This window comes from Bufo bufo, chromosome 4 (genome assembly GCF_905171765.1).
Source record: "Bufo bufo chromosome 4, aBufBuf1.1, whole genome shotgun sequence".
NCBI lineage: Eukaryota > Metazoa > Chordata > Amphibia > Anura > Bufonidae > Bufo > Bufo bufo.
In genome coordinates this window covers 87,420,520-87,443,686 of record NC_053392.1, presented here as the reverse complement: position 1 = coordinate 87,443,686, position 23,167 = coordinate 87,420,520, and the positions used below count along the sequence as shown (strand labels likewise).

Genomic DNA, 23,167 nt, shown 5'->3' with positions numbered 1-23,167 from the left:
AATCACTGGGCTTTCCACAAACATTTTACTCCATTTCTTTCACTTTGTATGTCAATGAATCGCGTTTTCTAGACTAAAACTTCAGCCTCCAGCCATGTGAGACCGAAGGGATCTGTTTTTTTTTCTAATACATATGCATTCACTGTGGTATGAAACTCTTGAAAAGTGAAGGTCACTTTCACATGTGAGAAATACATATTTCCAGTGGTAATTGCTTAGCAATTTTTTTCCTGTAATCTCGATACCTTGGTCACGAGGGACCTACAATTTGACAGCTTGTACTTGGTGATAGATTCTTTTATGTAGAGAGGTGAGCTTATTTGTTTTATAATTTACACTATTATACTGCAGTTGGTATGAAAATATGATTTTACACAGACTTAAAGGGGTATTACCATCTCAGCGTGCCTCGCTTGGCTATTTCCAACGCTCACATAAAGATGAGTCGGACAGCAGTGGTCATATATGAACTGCTACTCCATTCATTTGAGGGAACCGGATCCTCTTTCTCTTGAATGGCGGGGTTCCTAGCATATGGAGCATATCCTGAGGGTAGATCATCCATATTCTGTTACCGGAGAGCCCCTTTAAAATCCTAACTCCCGGGCAGGCGACCAGCTGCCATTTTCTTCCCTTAGCATAGCTTCCATACTCGCCATCCATTTTGTAGAACCACGAGATTTGGTCCTCACCTGAGTATGTAAGTTTCCTGGTAAATGCTATGTACATTTCATCTAATGCATCTTGAAGAGGTTCTCCACTTTTGCTATATTAATGACCTGTCTTTAGGATAGGTCATCAACATCAGGTCGGTGGGGAACCCGACTGACAGCACCCCATTAGCTGTTTGAAGAGAATAGTGGGGAGCCGTCTCATTGAAGTGAATGGGGATTGAGGAGCTGTAAATACACCTTCTTGTCGCGGCAATGTCGATGGCGAGCAGGTTAACAGAAGAGAAGGCAGCGCTTGTACAAGTGTTGTGTTCTCTTCAGTCGGTGGTGGTGCCGGAGTCGGGCCCCGCCAATTGATATTGATTCAATGGAGAAATCTATGGCACACCAAAATCTCTTTTCAAGTGATGCTTTATTACATAACGTGTAGATTTGCATCCTTTTTGTGATTAATTCCATCCGGAATGTATATCAACATAACTGGCCATATAAACAGTCCCAACGTTTCGGTCAGATGACTGCCTTTATCAAGTAATCTGTGGCCTGGTTGTAAAGAATGCAGGACGGGACGCATTCTTTACAACCAGGGCACAGATCCCTTGATAAAGGTAGTCATCTGACCGAAACGTTGGGGCTGTTCATTTGGCCAGTTATGTTGATATACATTTCGGATGGAATTAATCACAAAATGATGTAAATCTACACATTATGTATTAAAGCATCACTCAAAAATAGATTTTGGTGTGCCATAGATTTCTCTATTGAATTAGACTGATACTAGTCCTCTATGAGCACCCACCATTAAAGGGTGTGCAGGTCTCATCCTCCTTTAGGATCGGATATTGATGACCTATCCTGAGGAGCTGTGTAGACAAGACAGTATGATATTTTCAAACTTGGGCGAATAAACAGTGGCAAAGCTATAAACTGCAAATCATGCCGTGTGAACATGGCCTAAAGGCCTTTTTGTGACTACGGGTGAGTGAGTTGAAATTCATTGTCTTAATCTGGCCATGTACATTAGACTTTTATCAGCTGAATTCCCATTTTTGGTGGGACCATGGACCATCTAATGTGTATGGGGGTCTGAACTTTCCACTGACCAGATGTTGGTAGAAAGATCAGGCTGTTGGCCGTTGGTGCAACACTTGGTTAGCAATCAGGAGATCAACATGTTCCATAAAGCAAATGTCATCTAACATAGGATTATGTGATAAATGATCCCTGTAACTTTATTAATATATGAAATGTGGAACCCTCACAGGCTCGAGTAGATTCAAATGGGTTCCTCACAAGCTCCACCACTTGGATTTTATATATATATATATATATATATACACACACACAGTATGTAATGTAATGATATGTGTGAATGGGTTGGACTCGTCTGAATCCTATAGATCAGTGGTCCTCAACTCCAGTCCTCAGGGCCCACCTACCAGTCTTGTTTTCAGGATTTCCTTAGTATTGGGCACCTGATATAATTAGTGTCCATGCATCAGGATTTACCACAGGTATTCGTTCTGTGGGATACTCCTAAATCCTGACCGGTAAGTGGGCCCTGAGGGCTGGAGTTAGGGAACCCTGCTATAGATGCAACCTATTACCAGTATAATATGGCTCACATTAATGGTTCTGTATATTTTTATTTTTTTTGCTTTTGTAGGTTCAGAATATGAACAACATTATAACATTCCCACTGGATAGTCTACTGAAAGGAGATCTGAAAGGAGTTAAAGGGGTAAGTAAGTTTATCCACCATACTATGACTTGCCTCATAGGCTCTTATTGAATGTGGAAGGCAATAATATTGCACAGCACTTAATGGGTTGGCCATGGAACTTTAAAAATTTTAAGCATAATACCCATTAAAATAAACCTAAATGAGTAGCTGATACATCAGGTAACCGGTGGGATGTGGACAATTGGACTTCTGGTCCCGGTGTGTTTTGGAGCAGCGGAGACTACATTGCCCACAGTGCCTAGCGCTAGTAGGCTGAACCACACATGCTCAATATATGTAACTGCAAGGCCGGCCCCTGTTATTTACGTCACTGATGATGAGGCCCTCTACATTCAGAGCCGAAATCCGGTGCAAGGGATCAGAACTAGAATTCTAATCCCTTTTGGAAAGTATTGTACAAAGTTGCTTACTTTTTATAGGTTAAGCATATAGCTGGTAAGTTTTACTCTCGTTAGACCCCTTTATGCTGAACATAGGCAGAGACTGATGCTGAGCTGACCACCATGACTTTTATTCTATACCATTTAACTCAAACTGGTGCAGCATAGTCCCATTCACTTGAATAGAGATTTGTTGTAATACCGTGGCGGCTGCAGCCAGCGCGTTTTGGGTATTGGTAGGAGCTCTCCCTATCCTAGTGGTGTGTCTTTAATTTGAGCCAAGTGATCATTAGTTTTTGTATAATTGATTGGATATGGGATTTCTTAGGCTACTTTCACACTTGCGTTGGTAATTCTGGTATTAAGATCCGGCAGAGGATCTCAATACTGGAATGAAACTGATCCGTTTTGATTTTGTACATCAGGATGTATCCATACCATTAGGAAGCGGTTGTGTAAAATCAAAATGGAAAAAAACAGACACATTGAAAGTCAATGGGTGACCGTTTTTAAGGCTCCTAAACAAAAATAAAATAAAAAATAAAGATCTGTCACCATTAACTTACATTGTTTTCAGTACCGGATCCATTTTTTCCAGTTTTTATGACCGGACACAAAACCGCAGCTTGCAGAATGTTGCCGGAACTGAAGGCATCCTGATGCATCCAGAATAGATCTCTTTCCATTCAGGATGGACTAACCGGAAAAGTTTTGTTATTCAGTAATGAGATCTTCTGCCAGATCTCCATACTGGAAAACAACAACGCAAGAGTGAAAGTAGCCTTAGTTGTATTTGTTCTGAGAAAGATGGATGACCATCAATAGAGATTCTAACCCAGCTCTCCTCCAGATGGGAAGGCAAAATCTACCTAGCTGAGGGGACATTCACATGTCCGGCATGCCTGATCCGGCACAAATGCAAAGTTTTTTTTGCAAATCCAAATCCTGGCATCTATTCCAGAAAGCAGCCAGATCACCGCTAGACCTCATTACAGTCAACGGGGATCTGACTGAGAACTGTAGATTTTGGCAATGCTGGATCCGGTGAAATCCGTCACTCTTCTCTCTTCTGGAACAGCCGGACAGATTTGCTGCTGCAGATGTGAACGTACCAGAACCAGAATTGTCACAGTCCCATACTAAGCAGATTAATCGGCAGGCTTAAAAAACTGAGGGTGGGGGGTAGCATTTTAATCCCTTTCTACAAAAGGATGTACAGTGTAGTCCTAATTGTGGCACTGTAACCAGTGATGGTGGGTTCGGTGAATGGCAGATAGCTGTGCCTGCGTGTTTAGCAGCAGGTGCCAGCTGTAATACATAACTTTAGTCCCAAATATTTAATCCATTTGATGCTGCAGTCAAATCCGACCAGATTACAGTAGTGACCACGACATCTGCGGAGTAACAAAGAGACCCACCAACACCCCACAACACCTTCTTAGGGGTGTCAGTGGGTTAAGATGGAATTTAGGTACCTAACAAAGGCTTCCAGGTCTGCCATGGGTATTAGTCCACTACATAGCTGCCAACAGTGTGACTGTCAGGATTTTCTTGAATTTTTAGAGACAATCCTGGTAAATTTGCCTTGTCTAGGGACAGAATTGGGCAAGGTTTATGTAACTGGCAGTTTTAAACATGCCTAGGCGCAAGCTCTAAATGCCCTTATAGGAGTTATCCAACCACTGCAATGACCCCCCCCCCCCCCCCCAAGGCCCCTGGTATGGATTATACTTGCCTTCTCCCTGGCATCCACGTCCCTCCAGATCCTTGCACAGACGCTGCTGCATCTCCCTGTCACGCGGGTCAAAACATCCGGTGACGGGGGAGAGCCTCCTAGGTGACGCTAGAGGGGCTCATTCCCTTCCTGGGCTGCTCTTCCCCGTCGCTGTATGTTTTGATCCGCATGACAGGGAGATGCAGCAGCGGCCATGCAAGTATCTGGAGGGACGTGGGGGGTCATTATAGGGTTTGGATAAATCCTTTAATTTACCCACAGAAATGTTGGGAAGTATGCAGTTAGGTCATGCCAGATACATTTGGTACTGCTCTTATTGTAGCAACCTGCCTTTAAAAGACAGCGTGTTATTTAAAGGGGTTCTGGACCCCCTCCGATCAGCTGTTTGAGAAGGCATCAACGCTCGCAGTAGCGTAGAGGCCTTCTTGCTGTTTCCCGGAGGCCCAGTGTGACGTGACAACACGTTCATTGATCACATGGCCTAAGCGCGAATATCAAGCACAGCCGCTATAGAATGCACTGCACTGTCCTTATTGAGCATGCAGATGGCCGCGGTGCTCACAGGAGTGCCAGCATGCTGTGTGCTGTCCGCATCCATAGATCCGCAGCCTCGCAAAAAAGATAGCGCATGTCCTATTCTTGTCCGCAGGCAAGAATAGGCATTTCTATCATAAGGCCGGCTACATTCACACGGCCGGTATCTGTGTTTTGTGGATCCGCAATTTGCGAACCACAAAACCAATACGGTCGTGTAAATGTAGCCTTATACTGTATATCATGGCTGCCATTTTTAAATGAAAGCGTAATGTACCTAAGGAAGAATGCTCTCTATTTGCCCAGAATGCAGAACGTGTTACGGTTTAATACACTTTATGCGGAAACTTGGCGAGAAAGGATGGGTGTGTTTAGCCATATATTATTAATGTACAAGGGGGTAAATATTAAAGTCAAATAGTTTTATCGCTTCAAATAATTCTTCATCCACTGCATTAAGGATTATTATTTGTATGACTGTATTTGAGGGATTTAGCCGCATTCTCGTCTAGCTGAAGTCCTTAGGATTTATTAGAATCCTTGAGTAAATCCTGGATTTTCTGCCGCCTCAATCCGAGAGACATCCAATTTCAGATTGTTCTCCGGATATAATGGATCTATATGACATACATTATATGGATTGCACTGTTAACCTCTGCGACTCTTACTGACTTGGCTTCATTACATTGTGTTGCAGGACTTGAAGAAGCCATTTGATAAAGCCTGGAAAGACTATGAAACAAAAGTGTAAGTTACTAATGACTGATATTCACCAAGTGATCGGATCTCATTGGTCTGCAGCACATCTCCCGTGCAAAACGGGGATGCGTTGCCAACAAAATGCAAACTGTATGGGTAAGGGAACTTTCACACTAGCGGTTTTGTTTTCCGGTATTGGGTTCTGTCACAGGAGCTCAATACCGGAAAAAAACTGATCAGTTTTATCCTAATGCATTCTGAATGGAGATTATTCCGTTCAGTGCGCATCAGTTCAGTCCCTCTTACGTTTTTTGGACGGAGAAAATACAGTTTTCTCTCCAGCCAAAAATACTGAACACTTCCGGCATTAATTTACATTGGAGTGTATTAGTGCCAGATCCGGCATTAAGTGTTCCGGCAAAACCGATCCGGCTTTCCACGAACCTTTAAAAATGCAAAAAATAATTAATACCGGATCCGTTTTTTTCTGGATGGCATCGGAGAGACTGATCCGGTATTTCAATGCATTTGTCAGATGGATCCGCATCCGGATCAGTCTAATAAATGCCATCAGTTTGCGTCCGGATTGCCGGATCCGGCAGGCAGTTCTGGCGACGCAACTGCCTGCCGGAATCCTCTGCCACAAGTTTGAAAGTACCGTATTCTGAAGAGTTTGCATAGGACCATGTAAAGACCCTTTAAATAGACCCCGATCAATTTGTTATATTTTTGATCATTGTTCTGGTCCCACATGAAGCCGTGTAAAAGGACCCATACACACTAGGCTAAAAACAAACAGTCCCTCATGAACTACCAGCAGTTTAAGGGTTTGTCCAGAACTAACAAAAGATGGTGTGCGGTATTACTGCTCAGCCCATGAAGCGGAGCCGCCATACCAGGCACAACCCATGGACCGAGGTGGTGCTGTTTTTGGAATAAAACGGCCATGCTTTTCTAATTCTAGAAGACAACCCCTTTTAGGGTTGACAGGCTGTAGGGAGAAATGGAAGTTGCCACTTGTGATTGTAGAATGCTTGGCTGGAGAACTTATACTCTATGCACGTTATTGAGCTTCCGGGTCTTTGTTGCCTCCCCATCATTATGTTTTTTTTAACAGGATTTCAAAAATAGTCAGATAGTCTGAACTCTAAGGGAAAAGAAAGATGGACAAATCTAAAAGGGTTTTTCAGTAAAAAATAAAATAATAATTATCAAGTGCTAGGAGCATGGCCCTGAAGATTTATACTTACCTGCTCCGATCTTCTGCCCTGCCCCCCGTTTCAGCCATCTTCCCTGCCCGGCTGACCCAGCTCCAGCCAATTACTTGCTTCTGTGGTGATGTGCTGCTTGTGGCCACTGGAAAACCCCTTTAAGGTGCCCATGTACCTTAAATAAAAGTCTATGGGACCGGGTGGTCATCTAATGTGTATTAGGGTCCCTCAAGTCTCCCCTGATGGCAGATTACAGGGGAAAGAAGGATCAGACATGTTTGATGCTTTGCAACTTTGTAATAAACAGGCAGCAGCCTATTCTTCTTTCCCCATTAAAGGGGTTATCCAATAGTAGATATACCCCCTCCCCGTACAATGTCCGTTCCCCTCCTATAGATGATACTTATTAGGTTCCCGGCACCCGCGTCCCTCCGGATCCCTGCACAGACGCCGCTGCATCTCCCCGTCGCGTGATGCTAGGGAGGCTGATCACAGTCATGGCCTGCTGTTGGCTGCTCTCCCCAATCCTGGATATTTTGCAGGGATCCAGAGGGACACAGGTGCCGGGGACTGGGTAAGTGTCATCTATAGGAGGGGAATGGGCATTGTGGGGGGATGGGGGGGGATTCTACTATTGGATAACCCCTCTAAAGATACATGCATGCTCAGCTAAGTCGAGTGTACATGTGTGGAGTCGAGAGGGATAACCGTCAGCTAAATATTGCCTTTAACATCAGTTAACATCACATCGACAATACTTAACTGCTGCAGCCAATCACTGGCCTTTATGTAGCACTGCTGGGACCAGTGGTTGGCTGCAGCAGTCAGCAGTCATGTGTTGTAAATGTCAGGTCAGCGCTGCAGCTAGCGGTGGCACTGGACCTACAAAATAAGTGCTGCTCTATTCTTTATTGCAGTCTAATCCCCAGCTTTGTATGATCTGTGGGGTCCTACCTCTGGGACCCCCGCTGATCCTGAAAATGATCTCCGGTCTCGTTGACATTCTTCTTCCATAATAGCGTTCCTGCCTACGTGCTCTGCAGGAATCAAGTGAATGGCGCTGTGTTGTAGTTTCTCGCACAGCAGATGGCTGGGTGACACCGTTCTATTCTGAGGATTAGTGGCGGTCCCGGCAGTTGAGCCCTCATTGATTAAAAAAGTAATGGCCTATTTTAGTTGTCTGCCACCTATGGTGACAGAATGAGGAGTCCTTCTTAATAAGAGCATTTTCATTCTCTGATCGCCACATACATAGGATTGCTTTTCCCCAGAATCTCCCATTTCAATAATACTAGTCGTAAATGACAGTGAACTTGACCATGATCTTCTTCTGATCATGACAACATTTCAGTATGTATATGGTGTAGGATAAAGGTTCCCATCAATGGGGCATACCTATGTCGGCTGTATCTTTTTGTCTGCACCCACTGATCACATTGTATTTGGGTGCTCAATTAACATAGTAAATCTAGAGCCATATGACATTCGTACTGATACGGCGGCAGGTTGCAGCATGTATTTTGTTTTTAAATTGCAGTACTATTATGTGCATCTGTTTTTATGTTTAGTCCAATGATCAGTTTTGTATTTTTGTTTCGGTAAAGATGCATGTGACCGACATATGACCCTGTGCTTGTTCACTAGGGACCAGTTACCATCACAGCTCAGGAGAGATATGTAATGGGTCATCAAGTGACTGGTGACCCTTTCATGTCCTCATAGGTTAACATTGGTTTTCATACTCTTATAAGCTTGGGTTGCAATGTATAATAAACTACTAGGATGAAACATAGGTGGACCAAGATTTAGCAAAGGAAAAAAACACATAAATCAACTCCCAGAATTCATTATATGATTGGCAATTAATTCAATTTAAACATCTGTTGGTTTCCTGGAGATTTAAAGGAGTGTTCCTATCTCCTATTCCTATGCCATAAATTTTCGAGTTAGGAATACCCCTTTAAATCTTCAGGATAGTCACCACAAAATGCAATGTTAACTGCTGGCAGCAGATTATAGAGCAGGAGGAGCTGGGCAGATTGTTGTCTACTTTTTAGTGGGAAACAATAAAGTAAAACTTGTTATACATTTATACCTCTGCTATTTCCATACTTAACGGTTATGTACACCTATGGGGGCAATTTTTTTTTTTTTACTATTGCATTGTACTCAATTTGAACTAAAAATATTTTTTTAGATTGGTCTTTATTAAAAACTTTGATTCCTTTTCTCTGTACAGCCTTGAGATTCTCTAGTAGCATGCTGTCTGTTTTCACTCTGTTCCGTCAGGCAGCTCAGCTTACGGCTCCTTATCTCTGACCTCCTAAAATACTCATTATAGCTCAGTTCTTATCTTATTGATAAGAATGTAGCTTAACCAAGTGTTTAGGACTTTTAGTAATTTAGAGATAGGGTTATTAGATGACTTGCACAAAGTAAAAGTAGGATTCATCCAGCTAGACAAACAACTAAAACGGTTTTGCGACATTTTTTTTTTTACTGATGACCAATCCCCTGGATAGGTCATTAGTATCTGATCGGTGTGGGTCGGACACCCAGGACTCCTGCTGATCAGCTGTTTTGAGAAGGCACCGGTGCTCCTATGAGTGCCGCTGCCTTCTCGTAGCTTACCAAGCACAGTGCTGTACATTATATAGCGGCTGTGCTTGGTATCGAAGAATGGGGCTGAGCTGCTCCTAGGGCATTGATGGCAAACCTTTTAGAGACTGAGTGCCCAAACTGCAACCCCAAACCCACTTGTTTATCGCAAAGTGCCAACACTGCAATTTACCCTGAATACTACAGTCCAATATAGTATATCTTCCATGTACTTTATCATATAGCTATAACAGCCTGCCTACATTCAGTGCGCTGCCTGCGCCGTTCATTGTGCGCCCTGCACTGCTGAAGGACAGGAAAAGTCTAAGGCATATTGGTACAACACAGACTAGACTTTATCCAGGGTACTGGTGCCCATACAAAGGGCTCTGAGTGCCGCCTCTGGCGCCCATGCCATAGGTTCGTTACCACTGTCCTAGGGCATGTGATATATGAACGTGTCATCACTCGGCCTAGGAAAAGCAGCTACAGCTGATCGGCGAGTGTTTCAGACCCCCCACCGATCAGATACTGATGACCTCTGGATAGGTCATCAGTAAATAAAAAAAACTCAGAAAACCCCTTTAACCCTTTGTGACAGAATGGCCATAGTGTATAAGGTCTCACAGCTGACAATGTATATCCAATCAAAAGCTAAACCACGAGGAGGAAAGAACTGCATGTAGAGCCCAGAGACAGGATTGTGTGGAGGCACAGATATGGAGAAGGTTGCACAAAATTTCTGCTGCACTGAAAGTTCCCAAGAGCCCAGTGACCCCCATAATTCTTAAATGGAAATGGTTTGGAACAACCAGGTCTTTTCCTAGAGCTGGCTGGGGAGAAGGGCCTTATTAGGACAGGTGACTCAGTGGTGACTGTGGCTGAACTCGTGTGAGAAACTTCCAGATGGTCAACAATCAGTACAGCACTCCACCAATCTGGGCTTTTTGGCACAGTAGCCAGAAAGAAGCCTTTCCCAGTAAAAGACACATGAGAGCCCATCTGGAGTTTGCAATAAAGCACCCAAAGGACTCTCAGACTGTGATAAACAAGGTTCTCTGATCTGATGAAACCAAGATTGAACTGTTTGGCCTCAATACTAAGTGTCAAGTTTGGAGGGAACCAGGCACTGCTTGTGTCCTGCCCTATACCATCCCTACAGTGAAGCATGGGGGTGGCAGCATCATGGTGTGGGTGTTTTTCAGTGGCTGGAACAGGGAGAGTGGTCAGGATTAAGGGAAAGCTGAATCAAGCAAAGTACAGAGATCTTCTTAATGGAAACCTGATCTGAACCTCAGACTGAGTTGAAGGTTCAAGTTCCATCAAGACAATGACCCTAAGCACACAGCCAAGACAACACAGGAGTGGCTCAGGGACAACTCTGTGAATGTCCTTGTGGCCCAGTCAAAGACCTGACTTGAACTCAATCGAGCATCTCTGGAAAGACCTAAAAATATCTGTCCACCTAAGGTGCTCATCCAACCTGACAGCTTGAGAGGATATGCAGATTGCAGAAAATCCCCAAATCCAGGTGTGCATCATACCCAAGAAGACTGGAGGCTGTAATCATTGCCAGAGATGCTTCAACTACTGTTAGTCCTGAATAAAGGGTCTGAATACTTATGTCAGTGTAAGATTTTAGTTTCTCCTTTTCAATAAATTAACAAAAAGGTTTTGGACATTCAGTTTTCACATTCTCATTATGGGGTATTGAGTGCCGAATGATGGGGGGGGAAACTTTTTTTTTTTTTTAGCACAAGGCTGCAACATATTGCAACAGTTGTATTGTACTTTAATAGTGGTCACCCAGACAGAGAGACACGTGGTTACACAGCAACCTGTTTTACTCTATAGTGCTTTACAAGCGTAAAACATAGAAGCTAAAATTACACGTTGAAAAAATCTGACATGAATATGTAGCAGATTGTTGTTTGACTGCCATGGGCTGTCCTTGGATTAGCCCCATTCAATGGAGCTAATCCCAGTCTAGACACCTATCTCAGTTCAGTGCAGTGTTACGTGGTTTTGAAAATTGAGTAGTAAGAAAACGTGGCTGCACGGACGGCAGTTTGGATTATTATTGAAGACAATGGAAGACTGATTTCACCTAGACTGCGGCATGGAATACATACGAAATCTGCTTGAAAAAAAAGCATGTACGAATATACTATTAGGCTGCAGTGGAGAACCAGAGTCTTTCATGGTATCTCTTCCACCGGCATGCAAGTACCGGTGTGTCATTTCCACGGAGCGTTACACCATGTTTGATCTTCTTTGTCACCGATACTGACCGCTGTTTAAAGGCCTTTATGTAACACAAAAGATTTGATGTTCAGACCTAAGTGAGTCATGTTAGGGAAATGTAGCACGGATTACTCGCCCCCTCACCGCCCATTGTTCCTTTTTGTTGTACTTGATAGTACACCTTTATTGTTATCATGATACGGTCTCCTGAATTCTTTTGTAGACTACAAAGTGTCCATACTCTCTGAATTGTGGTCATGAGGTTATTTCATCTGTGATGTTTTTTTCCCCCTTAGGACTAAAATAGAAAAAGAAAAAAAGGAGCATGCAAAGTTACACGGTATGATTCGTACCGAGATCAGCGGTGCTGAACTAGCTGAGGAGATGGAAAAAGAGCGGAGATTCTTTCAGCTGCAGATGTGCGAGGTAACATTTCTACCCAAACTGTGTAGAAAGAGATATCAGGTCTTGTAGCTGACACATACACACACACACACACACACACACACACACATATATATATATATATATATATATATATATATATATATATATATATATATATATATATAGTCCAGAGGTTCATTGCCTCTGGATGTAGAACAGTCTTTGGTGCCCAGAGATTGAGAGATTGAGTACCTCAGTTCTCAGATTCCTGTAGGCACCATACTCCAGTCCCTGGTGTCCAGTGGTTTACAGTAGTGCCTCAGTCCATGTGGTCTATTGGATTAGTCACAGTGCCCTGTTTCTTGGTGTCCAATACTTTAGAGTCTTGTGGCTTAGTTTTTCAGTTACTGGTGTCTTTTGGTTTAGGTCTTCACACCCTGGTGTCCTGTGGTTTAGTACCTCAGTCCCTGGTATCCTATGATTGAATGTCTCAGTCCTGTGGCTTAAAGGGGTTCTGCAGTTCTTTTAAACTGATGATCTATCCTCTGGATAGATCATCAGCATTGATCGGCGGGGGTCTGACATCGGGGACCCCTGCCGATCAGCTGTTTAAGAAGGCAGCGGCGCTCCAGGAGCGCGACGCAGCCTTCTCTCAGTTTCCCTCAGGCCTAGTGATGTCATGACTAGTATGACTAGCCTGGACTAAGCTCTGTTCACTTGAATAGAGCTTAGCCGTGTCCAGGCCAGTGATACTAGTCAAACAGCGAAAAGGCCACGGTGCTACTGACTGCGCCGCTGCCTTCTCAAACAGCTGATCGGCAGGGGTCCCGGGTGTCGGACTCTGGCCGATCAGATGCTGATAATCTATCCAGAGGAATACCAATATACTGTTGGATGATGTATTCTCTCTTTAGTTTGTACATCATGTACTTTAGCATAGTATTATGCTGTTGGATGTTATATATGCTCTTTTATTTGTGCAGCATGTACGTTAGCATCGTATTGTACTGTTGGACGATGGTGTATTATCTATTCTATTTGTGCAGCTTGTACTTTAGTGTAATATTATACTGCTGGATGGTGTCTTCTCTCCGTTATTTGCACTGCGGTTGCCCAGGTAATGCGAAGAGCTCTCTGGCTTGTTTTCTAACAATATTGCACATTCTATAGGTCCCCAGATCCCCTGCCTGTCGCTTGTAATCATCCTCCGTGTTGAGTTGATGAAATGTAGCAAGACTTTCTTATATTGCAAACCTTGAACACAAATGTCCTTTCATGTTTTCTCCCTGACAGTACCTGCTGAAAGTCAATGAGATAAAGATAAAGAAAGGAGTGGATCTGCTGCAGAATTTAATTAAGTACTTTCATGCCCAGTGCAAGTAAGTGACGCTTTCTTCACCTTCTTTCTGGACGTTCTTCTTGAACTGATAAAGGCGACGTTTTCAGGATGTCGTCACCTGTCGAGCTCTGCACAGGCTGAGATTTGATTTTCAGTTGCAGTAGTATGACCGAAATGAGCCTTGTCCTCAGAGTCATGGATGCAATAGTGCCACTGTTTCTGTAGTGTGCATGAGCCCTTATGCTGTTCCTCTGGGAAATGTATGAATATATTGACAACTGAGTGGTAACACTTACATTATCAACAAGATGTGCCCCTACATAGTCACAGTTTAAAGGCCCCTTTGCACTGCCTTATGTTCAGGCAGATTGTCACTAATTGGTACGAACGCTCGTTAGTGATAATCTGCCGGTGTAAAGGTGCCTCTGATTACCCAATGAATGAGTGAAACTCTCTTTCATCGGGTAATAGGTTCGTTGGTGCAATCGCCTAAATCATTGTTTGCCAGCAGATTGTGGTGTCTAAACAGCCTCTGCTGCCGGCAAATAATTCTGTATGGGGACGAGCAATAGCATTAGTGATTGCTCCTCCCCATACTATGGCGGAGATCACTGCATGTAAATAGTCTCCTCCACTGACGAGCAGGCAGGAAGGAAGGCTTCCATTCCGACAATCATCAGCTCGATTGAGCAATTTAAAGGGGCCTTAAAACTAGCAGCACTGATTGGACAGTGCCAGACTGTAGTGATATTCCCTATAAACAAGAGGAACGGTTATACCCAACTATCAGTATAGTTACAGATTTCCAGGTAAACATAATGAACATATCTAAGAACAGATACTCCAAATCATCAATGGGAATATACAATATTTTTCGGACTATGAAACACACCAGACTATAAGACGCACCTAGAATTCGGAGGAGGAAAATAATAAAAAAAAATATATTTTTCACCAGACCTCAGATCAGACCTCCAAGTTCCATCATACCCTCATCAGACCCCCAAGCTCCATCTGCCTCAGATCAGACCCCCATCAGCCCCAGATCAGAAGCAGTCATTAGCATTCATACTATAAGACACACTGCCACTTTCCTCTCGCTTTTGGGGGGAAAAAGTAAGTTTTAATCTGAATAATGTGGTGCGTATTTACTAAAACAGAAACATTAGGAGAGGTGACAGGTCCTCGTTGAAAGTAAAACTAATATATATTGAGGGTCTGAATATTTACAGAATTTTTGCACACAGTGGGTCCATACCCGCTGTGTTACATTGATTTTCAGAGCATATACCATAAGTGTAAAGCAGAATAACTAGAAGAAGCGCAGCTGTAGACTCCATCAAGTCAAATGTAAAAAGACGAAGATGACATTGGACCGAGTTGTAAATGAAACATAAACTTGGCTGGTTTTCCAGATGACATGGGTTGATGTCATTGTTTGTTGTCTGTAAGTACTATACTGTATGCGGGCCGTTGTTCATGTACTATGTTTCTGGATTGTGGTTTTCTTAGCAAATCATATTGCAGCCTTGCATCTGCTTGCTCCGACTTGAAAAAAAAACTTTAATGTCTTGATCGCTCTTGTTTAACGGAATGTTTAATCGGAAAATAACATAATTTATGGTTCAAAATATTTATTTAAATAGCAATGCAATCAAACGAGCATAGCACAGACTTGAAGATCAAGGTGAACTCTACAATGTGCACGTGACTCAAGCAGATGTATAGACCTGTGCAGACAAGACTGAGACAAGGGAAAGCAAAGGAAGGGAGGAAAAAGGGGAAAGACCCCGGGCAAATTGCAGTAAGTTATACAGTCCTACTGGGAAGGCATATTGCCTCCTGAAACACATGTGGCAAAGTATGGAGAGGATCTGAACTGGGACCATGGATGCCATACTGCATAAAACGTGGATTGGGGGTTATCCTCGTCAGTTCCTCCATTCTCATTAGCTGGTTAAGGGCCTCTGCTTACATGGCCCGAATTGAAGGGATAGGGACTCCATATTCTTAGGATGACTAGTCTGGTTGCACGAATGAAATGATTGAGAATACCTTTAATTAACATATAATTAAATCATTATATTTTCATATTTTGAACATACTTTGCTATGAAGGTCCATCTGTGTTTTACTGGTTTAGGGGGGTGTCCCTGCACAGTCTAACAGTGGCAGCACTATTTGGATAGTATGAGACCGTACAGAGAAATCCCCCAACTGGTAAAACCCATTGGACCTTCATTGCAAACTGCTAGTAATTAATTCATAACTTCTAGCAGGAATGCCATATTGTTCGCCCTATAAGACTCACCGGCCCATAAGACGCACATAGGTTTTAGAAGAGGACAATAATAAAAAAATATTTTTCATTACACCTCAGGTCAGACCCCCAATGTTAATCAGACCTCAGCTGACAGCCCCAATTATACCCCCAATGTTAATAAGACCCCAATAAGACCTCAGATCAGACCTCAGCTCTGACCCCAATGTAAATGATCCCCAATCAGACCTCAGATAAGGCTACTTTGACACTAGTGTTTTCATTTCCGCTTTTGAGATCCATCATAGGATGTCAATAGCGGAAGAAAACGTTTCAGTTTTGTCCCCATTCATTGTCAATAGGGACAAAACTGAACGAAACGGAATGCACCAAAATGAATTCCGTTCCGTTTGGTTGCGTCCCCATGGCGGACAGAAAACGCTGCAAGCAGCATTTTTCTCTCCGTGATGTGGTGCGGAGTAAGACTGATCCGTCCTGACACACAATGTAACTCAATGGGGACAGATCTGTTTTCTCTGACACAATAGGAAATGGATCCTTCCCCTATTGACTTTTTCAATGGAGTTCATGACGGATCTGTCTTGGCTATAGAAGACATAATACAACAGGATCCGTTCACGACGGATGCATGAGGTTGTATTATTGTAACGGAAGCGTTTTTGCAGATCCATGACAGATCTGCAAAAACAGCTAATGTAGCCTTAGAGCCCCATGCCTCTCATCGGCCCCCATATTGGCCCCGAAGCCTCTCATCAGCCCCCATGCTCATCCCTTATGCCTCTCATCAGCCCCCATGCTCATCCCTTATGCCTCTCATCACCCCCATTATTAGCCCTTATGCCTCTCATCACCCCCTATTGCCTGATGCCAGATAAAATAAATAAACCACTTACCTCTCGTGCTCCGGATGCCGCTGCTCCTTACCGCCCGCACTCTGTCTACATCCTGCTGCTGGCTGTGCTGTGAACTGGCGCACACAGCGTGAGGTCACAGGGCGCCCTCATGCTGTGCACAGCCGAGCACCAGGAAGCGGTGAGTACAGAGCCTTCACCGCTTCCCGGTCCTCCAGTACTAATGAGCGCTTCCATAATGAAAGCGCTCATTACTATTCGTCCCATTAGACGCTGGGGTATTCCCCTCCTCCCTACTTTTGGGGGGAAAAATGCGTCTTATGGGGCGAAAAATATGGTAATAAAGGAATCGAAAAACATAGTCATAAGAATAGGTGCTGCAGAATTATTACAAGAGGGATTCAGACTGACTCGACTGATAATAGAGGGGATCGGGAAGAAATGGATTGTTTTCTTCAGGGGCTTGTGGAAAGCATGGCATATCACCAGTGTTTTTTGCATTTATTTTTACGTTTTTATTCTCGTAGATGAATCTCTGAAAGCTAGAAATGTAGAGCAGTGCCAAGTGGTGATAAAACGGGCAGGGAAGCAAGAAGTGGCAAGTCTGATATTACACCCGAAACCTGTTGTGAGGATCAGGGGGAGCAGATAGCGGAAGCTGTCCGCACCCCGCAGAGCCTCCTATTATTTAATTGCAGCTGTTATTTCAGCTCCTGTGAGAAATCTTCAGATACGTGAATATTTCACCTGTGTGAAGACGGGTATAAAAATATCCTGGTGTGTGACGGTTATTAATAGTGCCGAGACATATCGGCCATGTAGCAGCATTGCCTCATCTTCCGGTGTCAGCCCTAAATCAACCACTTCTGTTTCATAAGGGATTTGTGCGTCATTTGTTCAGCTTTCTTTTACAGTTTTACCAGTGAGGCCATTACCTTGCATAAGGGGTTAATTGCTGATCAGTGGAGGTCAGCCTGTCTTAAATGTGCCCATTAACCTCTGCATAGGGGCATATGCGCAAGTATATAGGGCTTGTTTAGACCGCCAAATTTTGCCTGTGTTCCCTCCATATGTTTTATTCAAATTTTAAATAAATAAAATGCAAGTGTAAAATTTAAAATGTAAGACGTAAAAGTACCGTATACACAAGTTGTCACGCGTTTCATGCCACCCAAATTGTGGTGAATCTTGTAGTACCATGAAGTAGTCATGATGGCAGGTGGCAAATGAAGAGTTTCTTCCAAGCTGAATCCTAACCAGACGAACAGAAGAAAACTATTAGTGACGATGAGTAATGTTTATATGATGTAAGTCTCCCCAATCTGTTCATTACAAGTGTAATCTCTGGAAATGCTTCTATGTGCATGTAGAAAACCGCACTATGGGAGTCTCGACTTATGTCGTATGCACAGCATATTGAGGTGCCAGAATGAAGGTCAGCTTGGTTATACAGTGCCTTGCAAAAGTATTTGCCTCACAACCTGGAATTGACATGGATTGTTTGAGGATTTGCATCATTTAATTTACAGAACATGCCCACAACTATGAAGATGTTCTAAGCAGACGACAAATAGGACAAAATAACAGAAAAGGTGAATGTGCATAACTATTCATCCCCCTTAAGTCAATACTTTGTAGAGCCGCCTTTTGTGGCAATCACAGCTCCAAGTCGCTTTGGATAAGTCTCTATGAGCAGTTGCCACATCTTACCACTGGGATTTTTGCCCATTCCTCCTTGCAAAACTGCTCCAGCTCCTTCAAGTCGGATGGTTTGCGCTTGTGAACAGCAATCTTTAAGTCTGACCACAGATTTTCTACTGGATTGAGATCTGGGCTTTGACTAGGCCATTCCAACACATTTACATGTTTCCCCTTAAACCACTCAATTGTTGCTTAAGGCTACTTTCACACTGGCGTTTTGGCTTTCCGTTTATGAGATCCGTTCAGGGGTCTCACAAGCGGTCCAAAACGGATCCGTTTTTCCCTAATGCATTCTGAATGGAAAAGGATCCACTCAGAACGCATCAGTTTGCCTCCGATCCGTCTCCATTCCGCTTTGGAGGCCGACACCAAAACGCTGCCGTTCTGACACAATGTAAGTTAATGGTGACAGATCCGTTTTCTATGACACAATCTGGCACAATAGAAAACGCATCGGTCCTCTATTGACTTTCAGTGGTGTTCAAGACGGATCGGTCTTGGCTATGTTACAGATAATACAAACCATTCTGAACGGATGCATGCGGTTGTATTATCTGAACGGATCAGTCTGTGCAGATCCATGACGGATCCGCACCAAACGCGAGTGTGAAAGTAGCTTTAGCAGTGTGTTTGGGGTCATTGTCCTGCTGGAAGGTGAACCTCCGCCCCAGCCTCAAATCACGCACAGAGTGGTACAGGTTTTGCTCAAGAATATACCTGTATTTAGCACCATCCATCTTTGCCTCAACTCTGACTAGTTTCCCAGTCCCATCCCCACAGCACAATGCTGCCACCACCATCTTTCATTGTGGGGATGGTGTTCTTTGGGTGATGTGATGTGTTGGGTTTGTGCCAGACATTAGTGTTTTATTTGGCCGAAAAGTTCAATTTTAGTCTCATCAGACCAGTGCACCTTCCTCCATACATTTTCGCAAACTCATAACGTGCCTTATTGTTTTTAGCTGAAAGTAATGGCTTTCTTCTGGCCACTCTGCCATAAAGTCCAACTCTATGGAGCGTACGGCTTATTGTCGTCCTATGTACAGATACTGCAGTCTCTGCTGTGGAACTCTGCACCTCCTCCAGGTTTACCTTAGGTCTCTGTGCTGCCTCTCTGATTAATGCCCTCCTTGCCCGGTCTGTGAGTTTTGGCGGGCGGCCGTCTCTTGGCAGGTTTGCTGTTGTGCCATGTTCTTTCCATTTGGTTATGATAGATTTGATGGTGCTCCTGGGGATCCTCAAAGATTTGGAGATTTTTTTTTATAACCTAACCCTGACTTGTACTTCTCAACTACATTGTCCCTTACTTGTTTGGAAGTTCCTTGGTCTTCATGGCAGTGTTTGGTGAGTGATGCTTCTTGCTTAGGTGTTGCAGCCTCTGGGGCCTTTCAAAAAAGGTGTGTATATTGTAATGACCGATCATGTGACACTTAGATTGCACACAGGTGGACATCATTTCACTAATTATGTGACTTCTGAAGGTAATTGGTTGCACCAGAGCTTTTTATGGGCTTCCTAACAAAGGGGGTGAATACATATGCACAGGCCAATTTTCTGTTTTCTATTTCTAAACAATAGTTTTATTTATACATTTTTCTCATTTCACTTTACCAACTTAGACTATTGTGTTCTGATCCATCACATAAAATTCAGATTAACAAAACATTGAACTTAAGGCTGTAATGTAACAAAATACGAAAAAAGTAAAGTGGGGGTGAATACTTTTGCAAGGCACTGTATGTTATCTGATAGACCCAGAGTTGAAAAACTTTTCAGTACCGTGATACTTCAAAAGTATGCTGACAAGTTGTGAGTTTAAGGGGGTAATCCGGTTATATGAAGTTATTCCCTATCTTGTGGGTAACCATTAGATTGGTGGGGTTCCTACAGCTGGAACCTCCACCATTCACGAGAATTGGGATCCTGCACCAGTGGATCCCCTCTCCCTGAAATGAATTGAGTGGCCAGTCGGTCATGCGTGCGACCACTCCATTAATTTCTATAGGAGTTCTGGAGATAGCCAAGCGCTGTACTCAACTGTTTTCGAAACTCCCATAGGTATGAAGAGAGCAGCTGCGTACATGACCGGCTGCAATGTTCATTTCAGGGCCTTCACAGGGTACGGTGTTCTCGTGATCGGTGGGGTTCCAGTGGTAGGACTGCCACTGTTCTAATAGTTCCCTTTAATCCCCTCTCCTGTAGGGGATAACTTTACATAACAGGAATACAGTGGTGTTTTACAGTGTCCACTTGCTACCCGCATATACGTCGTCCCCCCCCCCCCCCCCCCCCCCCCCCCCCCCCCCCCCCCCCCCCCCCCCCCCCGTAACCCCTGCTCTTAGGGGTAGTCGGGGATAGGCCAAGAACAGGGCAGGCAGAGTACGTGCAAATACCTTAAACAGTCTCAGTTCATGGCAAGCAGGGAAGGATCAAAACGATAAACAAGCACAGGTTAGGTCAGTCAGTGGACAATCGGAGTCAGGAATCAGGCAGAGGTTGGTACATGGGCAGGCAAATGGAATTAACAAGCTAGATAAACCTATTGCTCAGGCACCTTCCCACAGGAGAAAGTGCCTTAAGGGTGTTTTCCAAGATTTCTCAAGTGATGATCAATCCTCTTTTGAAAAGGTACCAGCGCTCTCTGCAGCTCCACCACCTTGTCTGCTCACCAAGCACAGTGCAGTCCATTTTATAGCGGCTGTGCTTGGTATTGCAGCTAAGGCCCCTTTCACTTGAATGAGGCTGAGCTGCACCGAGGCCATGTGACTGATGAACGTGATGTCACATGGCCTAGAATAAGCCGCGAGAAGGTCACTGCGCCGCTGTGAGCACCGGTGCCTTCTCAAACAGCCCATTGCTTCTGTAATCGGTGTGGCGGTGCACGCATGTTCAGTAGAGATGACCAGTCCTGGCAAGCTGCAGGTACTGAATACTGAAGCAACGGCACATGCGCAGTAACACAGGGCCAGGCGAGACTACATCCCTGCCTAACCATGTCATTCAAGGCTGGGGGACGGGGCAGCCAGGAGTAAGGAACGTGGCTTACAGTGCAAAGAGGTGCACCGAACGGTAAATTTGCATATGACAAAGACATGAATTTCTCCGGAATGCCGCCAAGAATCTGGATGGAAGAAAGACCATTTTACTTAGCAGTTTATTGGATATTTTGGTATTTGGTGACATAATACCGTACTGTATAGAGGAGCACAGCGATGTACCGCCTTCCCCAACCGTGTGATAATAGGCTTCAGACTTTTCCAGACTTTCAAGCCGTAGACAACTTACTGTATTTGATAATTCATGATACTGGAAACACAATGGACTGCTTCTGCTGCGGGCATTACAATTATAGATTTAATAATAGTCTTACGAGAACTTGGAGCGATTCCTGAGAACTTGGCACTGCCTTCTGGTTTCTACTTTACTTTATTAAAAATGTTGTAATATAAATAATCAGAAGCTGCAGCACATTAACTGTCTATGGGAGGTTTCAAGCAAATGTCCCCATCCAGCACAGGCTGGTGCCCTGCTATAAATCACAAGGCAATTCTGTGATGTCTCTAGTGTTAACTCCTTAATGACTAGACCGTCCACAACTGTTTTGCTGTCCGCACATGGCCGGCACTATGATAGAAATGCCTATTTTTGTCTGTGGCTGCGGACAAAGAATAGGACATTCTCTGTTTTTTGCGGGGCCGTGGAACGGAAGTGCAGATGCGGACCGCATGTTTTGCGGCTCCATTGAAATGAATGGGTCCGCACCCGTTCCGCAAAATTGACAAAAGAATGCAGACCCATTATGCGGACGTGTGAATGGATCTTTAAGGGTACTTTCACACTAGCGTTTTTCTTTCTCGTTCATTCCATTGGGGGACACAGACCATGGGTATAGCTTAGAGATATTACTAGGAGGGACACTATGCAAAAAAAGAAGCTCCTCCTCCTCGGGCTATACCCCCAGGCACCTCCAGGAGAACTTCAGTCTTTGCTTAGTGTCCGTTCAAGGAGGTTGACGCTTATTCTTCTCCTGTTTGTTATTTTCTGTTTTCAGATGGGGACGCAGGTCAGCATAGCGCTTTCCTGGCCCCTGTGGAGTGTCTGCCACGGTCTTCTGAAGGTTCCTGGCTACCTCCCATTCCCCCACAGAAGAAAAGTGGATCCAGGCTCGACATGTAAGCTCTGGCATCCCACCAGCTGCTGGGACACCTGCTGCCTACCCTCCACCAGAGCACTGCCCTCCTTTGGAGTCAGATGTCTGAAGAGGTGAATCCCTGCTGGTCTGGACATCGAGGGAGCATGCTGAGCAGATAAGTATTGCCTGCTTCAATCTCCCTCCTCTCTCTCCCCTCCCCCCTCTCTTCATGTCGTCTGTCTGGCGCTCTGAGGCCGCCTGGGTGAGCTAGAAAAGGACCTGCTGAGGGCATTTTTTTACTATGGGGGGGGGGCCTTCTGGGTAGGGCTGGTGATTCCTGCCTACGGATATGCCTTTCCTACCTGCCTACAGCGCAACGGCAACTTTATTTCGGCAGAGGCAGGACGCCTCTGCATATGGTGTATTCTATTCACTTAGACTGCGGCCGCTGCGCTCTCTGCAGCTCCCCGCCGGACCGCTCCTTCATATATTAACCCCCGCTGCGCCGTACCAGGCGAAAGGGTGTATTTTAAATCGTGCGCGCTTATTTCGCGCCGCTATGATGCGTTCTAGGGGGCGGAGCTTCGGCGTCCCGCTCTGTCTCTCTTTCTGCCGGAGACTCTGCTGGATTGCGGCCGTGCAGCTCCTCAGTTCTCGGTGA

General features: G+C 44.4%; 1 protein-coding gene across 4 annotated transcripts in view; it reads left to right on the top strand.

The window, feature by feature from the left end:
* The window catches only part of ASAP2 (ArfGAP with SH3 domain, ankyrin repeat and PH domain 2), a 196,656-nt gene that overhangs the window by 108,274 nt on the left and 65,215 nt on the right, over positions 1–23,167 (top strand). For all 4 annotated transcript variants that reach the window (XM_040427499.1, XM_040427500.1, XM_040427498.1 and 1 more), the window contains exons 4-7: positions 2,338–2,412; positions 5,762–5,811; positions 12,113–12,242; positions 13,497–13,582. In XM_040427499.1, coding sequence (XP_040283433.1) covers positions 2,338–2,412; positions 5,762–5,811; positions 12,113–12,242; positions 13,497–13,582 — 341 coding nt within the window. The remainder of the gene's footprint in view (positions 1–2,337; positions 2,413–5,761; positions 5,812–12,112; positions 12,243–13,496; positions 13,583–23,167) is intronic.